General features: G+C 40.8%; 1 protein-coding gene across 3 annotated transcripts in view; it reads right to left on the bottom strand.

Moving 5' to 3' along the window:
• B3GALNT2 (beta-1,3-N-acetylgalactosaminyltransferase 2) overlaps nucleotides 1-9,976 on the bottom strand; it is a 32,109-nt gene that overhangs the window by 2,901 nt on the left and 19,232 nt on the right. For 2 of the 3 annotated variants that reach the window (XM_080588333.1, XM_080588335.1), the window contains exons 6-11: nucleotides 8,400-8,510; nucleotides 7,737-7,815; nucleotides 6,328-6,511; nucleotides 4,517-4,642; nucleotides 581-740; nucleotides 138-194 (exon numbers count right to left, since the gene is read on the bottom strand). In XM_080588333.1, coding sequence (XP_080444459.1) covers nucleotides 138-194; nucleotides 581-740; nucleotides 4,517-4,642; nucleotides 6,328-6,511; nucleotides 7,737-7,815; nucleotides 8,400-8,510 — 717 coding nt within the window. The remainder of the gene's footprint in view (nucleotides 1-137; nucleotides 195-580; nucleotides 741-4,516; nucleotides 4,643-6,327; nucleotides 6,512-7,736; nucleotides 7,816-8,399; nucleotides 8,511-9,976) is intronic. The other variant, XM_080588334.1, reaches the window with a different exon arrangement.

Below are 9,976 nucleotides of genomic sequence, written 5' to 3'. Positions count from 1 at the left end.
AGTGTTTTCTGGATTTTGATCCAATGGCTGTTTCAATTTTTGTAAAAAGAAAACATGATCCCCCTATTTTATTTTTGCTACTTAGAGCAACAGTCATGATCTCTTCCCATAAGATTTGAAAATTTCTGCAGACTTACTTGGTATCGCTTGGGTCCTATAGCTGCCATCCAGATGCCCATGCTCACATCTTCACCCTGAGACAACACGTGGAAAAAAAAAAGATTATCACCAGGAGAGCATGAAGCACGTACCTGCACTAAAAAGGCAACTACAAAAAGCTATGCCTGAGTAGCTTACAGGTGTCCAATTAATCCTCCCCACCTTTTCTGTGATAAAATTGTTTTCACAGGGAAGACAGTACTAAAACAAGATTATCACACCAGATTCTCAGTCCAAAACAGCTGTGATTTGAGCTGGAGCAGACACTAAGCATAGTGACCAAAAGCACTGCCAAAAGCTGAAGCATCAGCTGGGAGACCCCGACACTAACACTCGAGCTGCGTTCTTTCCCACTCATCCAGTGGGCACGCTGCTCCCCAAACCAGTTTAAGATAAAAGAACCGAATCAAAGCTGTAATACCTGGTAAGTCTTTAATCTTTCAGAGTTGCTTGCCAGCCACTGAACGATGTCTTTGGAGATGACATAGCCGGACCCACAAGCAAAGGCTGGATACGCAGGACTTGGGTACTCCAGCTCTTGCCACTTCCCAGTTCGATCAACTGCCCAATTTAGTCTGAAACTGAAGAGCACGTTAGACCTGTGAGATGTTTGTACAAAGCCCTCCGAGAAACCTATAAACACAGCTACCCACTGAAGTAACAATAATAATAAGCAATACTAAGGGGAAGAAGTAGGAGTTCAGATAGCCTCATTTCTCTAGAGCACATATCTAATTCAGCACAACACCTGAAAGTGCAATTATTGTCTGGTTTTGATCTTGAGGAGGGTCTCAGAATCAAACACAACACTGACAGTTGGGTCTTTAACGTGTCTGCACCACTGCTATGTTTCGGTCCAGACAAGCGTGAACATCACTGTGTAGGTTCTCTGACAACCACGTCTGTGCCCAATCCCCTTTGGTTACAGCACCACACGAAGTCAGTGCCCCCAGAAGGCATGCAGTTACAGCAGTGTGACACAGCCCATCTTCCTCAGAAAACCTGGGGCTGCTTAAAAAACAGGAAGCAAGACAAAGTACTGGATTTTTATACACTACCAAAAATAGCCATGCTAGACCAAATTTCTACCAAGAAAACTTAGTCATGATTACAGCAGATGAGACCATCTTATCTTTCGGAAAGGGATGCCAGATCTGGCTTTATTTCCTCACCGCTGATTTGCTTTTGAAGCTTTCAGGGAGCCACCACCTTCTCTAGCTTTTTTCCAAATGAAACTCAACCAAGCGGATGTTCAACAAAGGCTGCCATCGCTGAACTACAAACACCATCCTGGCAGTTTACTTCCCTAGGGAACGTTTTATTTACTACTAGATGCACGCAGAAAGCCAGAAGCGCAGCCTGCACAGTCCCATTCCCAGCCCGCATGGCAGAAGTTTGGCACGCTGTCACAGCACGCAGCCCTGCTGCCCCTGTTAGGCTGCTGTGCCTGCTTGTGCTGTTCAGGAACAGGCTGGGATCACGCTCCTCTCACCTTACAATCTAACTGGCATAACTGTGTCGATGCAGCAGGTTCTCCCTGCTTTTTGCAAACGGGTTCAAGCATTGCTGAATTTAGTCATCAGCATAAGAAGCTAAAACCTTTAGTGAGCTACGAAGAACTGCCACCTCAGAACCAGCCCCTCGCAGCGAGGAGTTAGAGCGGAGTGGCAGACCTGCTGTCAGACCTTCCATCACAGCTGAAGCTGACGCGTTAAAGCACCCAGCAGGTAAGCCACAGCCGATGACTCTGTATCCTCCGCTCTAGCGAGTCACAGCAGGAAGGGTGTAGCCCCCTACAAACCGAGGGGTACCTGCCTTGCCAATCACTTCATCTTCCTGAGCGATTTCAGCTTTATTCATTATATCTCACGCTTGTCTTACCAGAAGACTACAACCATTAGAGAATTTATGCTGAAGACATTACCTGTACAGAAAAGGTTTTGTCCAACTCTTTCCCTCACAGCATGACTTGTCTCTTCCTTTTAAGTGACCTAATAAAGTGACTTCATAATTTAACACGCTTTCTACAGCAAGACTCAGCAACGTTCATTTTTCAGTCTGCAGAAGAAAGCATTGTGAATCCTCCTGATTTCATATAATGGCTATTTGAAGGCAAACCTAGAAGTCTGGTATTAGAATATGAAGCATGTTACACTCAACAGTGTATCTTACACCGCAGAGAAAGCGAGGACTGTATTACAAATGAAACAGATCTTCATGGAAATCTTCAGATACCTGGAATATTTTGGTCTAACTAAGGTCAAGAAAAAGCACCATTCTGAACTCCCATTGCTTTTTACAACATGGTGGATGAGCCAACTTCAGTGAATCGCCTTTTCGTTTACAGCATTCACATCGGACTCAGTCCCTTCAGAAACAGCTTGGTATTTTCTACCCGTATCATAAAATCTGGTCATTTGCAGACATGACAGGCAGAATTATCTGTGAATGACTAGTCTTTTGACTGCAGCTTTAAAAGAACAGAAGAGCAGTAACCAAGAAAAGCATCTTCTCTCTAAGATGACATGCAGTTCTGGAGTAGGATCCCTAAATTATTTGCTTTTCTAACCATGCAGTCCTGAAACACTCTAAATTAGCTAAAAAAGCTTTTTAAATGGTGACTTAAAAATAGCGAATAAAACCACCATGCAATACAAAGTGTCGGACAAAAAAGGACCATTAACTGATAGCACACTTAAGTACTGCTCCATCCAAAGTGCCCCAGTTCCCAGCTTCATTGAGATCTCATTGTTTCTACAAAATGCCAGAGTAAACTGGCAATTTCAGAATTCATGAGAACTCTGATCAGTCTCTCTAAGAATGATAGAATTTATCAAGTATTAACAGATTAAAGAAGCACTGGGCAACAAACGAGACACTCGTCTAAACTAGAGAGAGCTTAATAAGGAAGTCTAGGTGAAGAATGCAAAGTTTGATTTCTCAGAGGAGCAGAAGGAAGGGAGACCGCCAATAAAGCCGCGTCAAGAGCCAGATACATAAACTGCTTTATCATCTGCTCAGGAAGTCAAGGGCTCCACACACCAGAAACAGCTCCCTGAAAAGCCTAACTGCATTTAATTTGCACTTTGACCGATGTTCAAATCTGAAGATACAAGATGTCACAGAGCTGAAAGGTAGGAGAGCATGGGGGATTCCCTGAAGCCACTCAGAAGGCTCCTGTACACTCAGCCGGTACCCAGAAAGCTGAACAACCATCCAGAAACCTCTGGCCAAGAAACAGGCCCATGGCAGGCAGCAATGCAAAGGGATGCACAGGTGGGAGACCAAGGAGAAGGACAATCTCTTCGGTATCAGAACCTCGGGTCTTACAGCCAAAAACACACTCCAGAAGAAATTTCCCTACAGCAGCTGGAACAGCTGCCCAGGCAGCTTACCTCTAGCTCAATTTTTCCTTTTGCAAGTTGGTTTCCACCAAGTGGATTCAAGTTCTCGACCTCCTACCTTGCTAGAACGAACCCAACTTCAATATCCAATATTAGTTTTACCTTGTGGTAAAGGTAGTCTCAAGAAAATCTAACAGGCAATTTGCCCTTTGGTTGTACACAGGCTAGCGACCACATGCCCACCACTCAGATCACTGAGACCATCACGACAGCCAGCTATACCCCCCACATTTACACTTCACTCAGTCACCTTACAAGTCATCAACAGTCAGTACCAGATGTGTGAAGCGAGACACCTTGAGCAGCAAAGGACAGCTCTTCCGTAAGCTGATGGCAACAGAAAGACGCGTTGTGCCTCTGCACTACATTGGGTGCAGCGTAGCAACGCGTTCCATGGATTGAAGGGGAAAGATGGGCTATGTTGATCCTCCGAGTTACTTGCAGACTAGTGAACTTCACTCAGGAATTCATTAATCAGACAGCAGGAGAAGAGACAGCAATGCCTGACATTCAGACTTCAAACTAATGTGCAGGCTATAAAGTCAGTTTTGTTTCTTCTGTTTACCCCATTTCCCCAGGCATCCAGCCACGTCACAGTGGCTTGAGAGAAAGTAATGTTGACAGTTTTAGCATTTACTCACATTTTAACTTTCTTGTACTACTGTAATACTTTTATTTACTTAAGTACCAAAACAAAGACATATACATACAACATATTTTAAAAACTAGGTAAGGTACACAGCAAGTTGTAGAAGAACATTCTGGAACATCTATGTAAACTATTGATTTCTATATTCTAAGATTCAAAGTGCTACATGTACAAAAGTCCTGCTTTTTATAACTACATTACAAGTGCGGAAGAGGGGAACCCACATAAAAAAAAAGTCTTAGCGCAGTAAACCATTCACTAAAGACAGTTTCTCTTAAAAACAAAAAGAAAATATATAACTCACTTTCCCCACCAAATGTTTGGCCTGTCCAATTTCTTCTGCATTATCCTATTAAAAACAGCCTCCAAATCAATGTAACAGTCGTCATCCGTCTTCAGCAACAAATCAAAACTCGTTGTTTCAACTGTCCTGTAGCCAAAAAGAAAAGCGATGAGATGCTGAGCTGTGTAGCCCATGGACTACAATTTTGTAACAAAACACTCCACAAGGGTTTTTAGCAAAGCAGAGTGGGAAGGTAGAGGTAAGGAAAAATATTCCCTCCCTCAACTTTTAAATGGTTTCCCTATCGACTAAGGTATAGATGCAGCTGCATCCTATTTTGATGGATTTATATATCCATCCTTATAGCATGGATTTGTGTAAAAGCTGAAGAAACTTGCAGTTTTGTTCTCCAGGACAGATGGTGGATTTACTAATTAATCTGTCTTAAACAGTATTGACCTCAGAAGGATGTGAATGCCTGCTGATGACGGCAGCACAGCTGTTAAAAGCCAATGGCTACATGTTAGGAGTCTATTCTTCAGGAAGAGACAGATCAAGGGCAGTACAGCTGCAGGGGCTTGTATGGAACATCTGTGGAAAGAAACTTGGTACGTAGGCTTCCTCAGGAAAGCTCACTTCTAATATATAAAAAAGAAAAATTTATCTGTCTGAAATACTTTAATATCTGTCACTTGTAAAATAATCAAAGAAGCTCAAGATTCTAGGAATTATTCCTTGGTTTATTCAAACATTGTTTTAAAGGGTAATTTCACTTAGCCAGAAAGGCATTTTGCTTAAGCTTTTTATTACTAAATCCTGAAGATTTTGCTAACCTGTAAGAAATGATCACTGAGATCTAAGTCTTGACATTTAAACTGCCTTTTTAGAATTCAAAGCATGTTTCAGTTTTCAATTACATTCTTACCCATGAAATTTGTTAAATAAATGTGTAATCTTACAAGCAACTAAAACTGTCAGCTGTATTTCTTACTCTGTACCAATTAATTGAAGTGATTGTCTCAGAATAATGAGAATACTTGCAACTTAGAGGTAATAACTTACTAGATTTACTGCAGATAATATAATGCAGTATGGAAATTCTTTCTCTCACCCTTCCTTCCCCCCTTTACACAAAAGCTCCCTCTACCCTTCCCCTCTATCCAGCACTGCTGAGGCCATAGCTGAAGGACTGCCTCCAGTTCTGGGCTCCTCAGTACAGAAAGAGACAAGGGTGTACTGGATGGAGAGAGTCTGGTGCAGGGCCACTAAGATGACTTGGGGCTGGAGCACCTCTCCTGTGAGGAAAGACAGAGCTGGGACTGTTCAGCCTGGAGAAGAGGAGGCTCAGGGAGGATCACATCAACATCTACAAATACCTGAAGGTAAGGTGTAAAATCGACTGAGCCTGGCTACTTTCAGTGGTTCCCAGTGACGCAACAAGAGGCAATGGCCACAAACCAAAACACAAAGTTTACAAGCTGGCCAAAAACCATCCTTTCGAAGACTAAAGCTGCTAGTTTTCAGTTAGAAACAACTTAAAAGAAATTCAAGGACACATGACAATTTTGACACCTAGAATCTGAGAGCAGAAGTCTGTTTTGCCAGGTCACACTTATTTGAGACACCAAGGGTGAGCATCCAAGAAATACAGATCTCATTATTTTATTCATAAGATACACTATGTGCCCCAAAATTGAGAGAAACACAACTTAATGAAAGAAATCACATTACATATGCATTTTGTGGAAGCTGTTGGATGATGTAACATGCTGGATTATCTTACACTACAAACGACACCAATCACAAGAGAAAATGCTGTCTTTTCAACTTACCATCGGTAGAAGTTCAGTAGTTTGGCTGGAACATTTCTGTAAGTGTCAATAACATCTACAAAAACAATATCATCGTAGGTACTGCTTTCTTCCTTCAGTAAAGTATCTTCTCTTTCAAGACTTTTTAAGTGACTTGTAAACCTTTCTGGGCGAGTATGGAGGCTTTTTAAAAGAGCATCACCTTCTGAAAGAAACAGCACCCATCATTAAACAAAGATGCGTATCTACGTAAGAGTTTACACATTTCTCTTGGATCATACGCAATATACTGAAAAAGCAAATCTGAAAAGGCGTGTTCAATGAAATTATGAAAATCCTACAATTAATTCACGAATTTATATGAGCTCAAAAGTTGCAGAATAACAAAAAAGTAAGTTTACATAAGGTCTGATACAGATTATATAGTCTTTAAAGTAAAAAAAAAAAGTACTCCTTTTCAGTAACAGAATGATTCAACTTTATAAAATTGTTTAGTATAAAGAGCTGTCCACTCTTACCAGCAGATTAGAAAAGCTATTGTTATATAAAACCCAAAACAAACAAAAATATCCTGTTCTAAATATAACCAAACTGGCATTGCTTTGATATAAGCAGTCCCTGCTGAACTTCATCACATAACTGACCATGGGTAAAAGCTAAAAAGATCTTGAAGGAATAGCGAACTTCTTGGTAAGATGATAGTTTGCAGTACTGAAGAACTTTTCACAGACAGGATGGATGGGCCTTAGCACCCCTCAGTTTATGTTCCTACACAAATGACAAGATGACAGGACTGCTCAATTTTATCTGCTACACCTAGCTACAAAAACAGGAATAACACTCTCAAACTCATTGCTTGTGTTAGCTACGGCAGGGAGATGAGAATACATGACAGGGCTGTGTGTCCAAAATCCTATACCTTGGAAAGGGCTCCTACAGGGTCTCTGAACGTTCCACTGAAATAGGTATAAAACAGCAGCAAAAGTGGTGAAAAAGCAAGCTATTTTAGGTAATGGCTGTTTGTCAGTTGTTAATAATAAATATTATAACACAAATTCTGGAAGTAGCAGGACTGGAACAAATATGAATGTTACCCAGGAAAAATGTTCTGAGGGCCACATTTCAGAGCATTTTTAAACTTGGGTTTGGGTAACAGAAAACAAGGGCAGAGAAGACATTGCAGTTGAAAATGCTACTCCTGTTAATAAAAAAACAATGGGATTAAAGTCAATTGGAGTGGCTGACAAAGGGTAAGCAAAGAAACCATATCAGGACACTGACACTGGACATTAAAAAAAAAGATTATTTTTAGCAGAAACAATTAAGCTGATGGGGTTCATAGAGAACATGAATTTTACACTCAAAAAAGTATTTTAAAGTTCCTTTTTTAATGTCATAATGTCAAATGTGATACTGTTTTGCAGACTTACCTTGAATAGTGTAGATAAAACCACCTGCTATACCCTCCACACCTTCTGTGAGTTCATGTGGCAATGACCCTTCCCCTGCCTGTTAAAGACAGATTAACGGAAAGAAATAAATTAGTTCGTCTGTCGTTAGTGACCCATTTTCCTCTGATTTTAAGGTGTGAAGTTTTCTGGAAACTGAGAATAAAGTAAGTTGAAAGCAATTCTGAACACCTGAGACTACATCATCTGTTTTTCCCCATATGAATTCCAACCTGCATAATGAAAGACTAAGATTTTTAACTGTAATGTTTTGGGTCATTTTTAAAAGTTTCACTTAAAACTAGTGGCACCACGAACACAAAGCCACAGCAGCACTCCATACCTCAATTACACTTATTTCATCACCTACTAAAACTTTAAGAAAAAGTAGTTTTGGAGATGAGAGTAAAATTTAAAGTTTTTCTGGCTAAACTACAACAGCACAGCGTGTTTAAGTATGCAAACTTTTGACAGAAAAAAAAACACAGTCCTTTTCCCAGGCAGAGCAAAACTGTGCTATGAGACAAGAGGAGAAGCCCAACTGAATTCATGTTTCATGGAGAAACACAGGAAAGCAACGTGCTAAATACATGAGACTTCTGGGAAAAATGGAAACATGGTGGAAGGGAAGGTGAGCTGACTCACCGTAATGATCCTGAAAACACCCCCTCCATCATTCACCGTCACTTTGTGAAGGTTTCTTGAAACAAGACCCTGAAGATCCTGGCTTTCCCACACAATGGTACCTTCAAAACTCTGTTAAGAGAGCATAACATTGTTACACAGGTATTTAAAAGACTTTAAAGGATGAAAATCAAACAGTTGTTGGTTTTTTAATTTTAAAATAATCAACTTCACAAAATGGATAGCTTCAACACGCAACAAGAATGTTTTACTTACACTTCAAAAAAGTCAGATAAAAGAAATACATCTGTGAAACTCAGTAACACTATCGTGCTTTTAGGACTAATCATGAATCTGCATTAAGAACATTAAACTTTTAACAGGAATCTACTGTAAAAGCCTTTGGCTTTTTAATATCATTAAGATGGCATTCAAATGTGAACTGACTTTTTTTATTTTAAATCAAATACAGAATACTACATTACAAGTAGAATATGTTAAAATAGATTTGGAAATAAGTGCTGCTTTTTAGTTATCTGTCAGAACCAGAGATCAGAGACACGGTCCTGACATCAGCAAAACTCAAAGGAAAACAGTTCCACCTTTATCCTAGCAAAGCTGCCACAAGCTCCTGTAGGAGAGTCACAGAACTCTGGCCTCACATCTTGGCAGGTAGGGAAAGGAGGAGAAAAACAAGTAAATCTCTTTAAAACTTTCTATTTTTAACTCTCAATTTAAGTTATATTACTGCATTTTTTAATATATTTTTTCTTGCATTTAAAAGCATTTCATTTCAACTTGAAACTAATCCCCCTAACAGTCCAACCTATTTCAGGTAAGACTTTCCTGAAGACCCCTGAGAACATGCAAAAGGACAAATGGTATGTTGAACAGCTAAGAATAGTGGCAGTATTATTATATTTTTCTATTTTCTCAAAGCAATCTCACCCTTATCAAGGGTGTATGGAGCAGCTGTGGGGCTATTACACTCCTGGCTGCTAAATGAGTGCATTCAGTTTTGTTTCTCCCAGTTTCATAGGAAAAACACTGGTAAATGGTGTGGACCTCAGAACAGAGAAATAACTTATAGAATCATTAGGGTTGGAAAAGACCTCCAAGATCACCTGGTCCAACCACCACCCTACCACCAATGTCACCGGCTAAACCATGTCCCTAAGCACCACGTCCAACCTTTCCTTGAACACCCCCAGGGACGGTGACGCCACCACCTCCCTGGGCAACCTGTTCCAGTGCCTGACTGCTCTTTCTGAGAAGAAATGTCTCCTCATTTCCAACCTGAACCTCCCCTGACACAACTTGAGGCCATTCCCTCTAGTCCTATCACTAGTTATCTGTGAGAAGAGGCTGAACCCTAGCTCCCCACACCTCCCTTTCAGGTAGCTGTAGAGAGCAATAAGGTCTGCCCTGAGCCTCCTCTTCTCCAGACTAAACACCCCCAGTTCCCTCAGCCGCTCCTCACAGGACTTGTGTCCCAGGCCCTTCACCAGCTTTGTAGCCCTCCTCTGGACATGCTCCAGGACCTCGATGTCCTTCTTGTAGTGAGGGCACAAATTCTTGTTTCAAGTACTTGTAGTTAC

The sequence above is a fragment of the Anser brachyrhynchus genome (genome assembly GCF_964034855.1).
Source record: "Anser brachyrhynchus genome assembly, chromosome: 3".
Taxonomy (NCBI): Eukaryota; Metazoa; Chordata; class Aves; order Anseriformes; family Anatidae; genus Anser; species Anser brachyrhynchus.
Note: the sequence above shows the minus strand (reverse complement) of the source record. Positions and strands in the feature narration are given on the sequence as shown.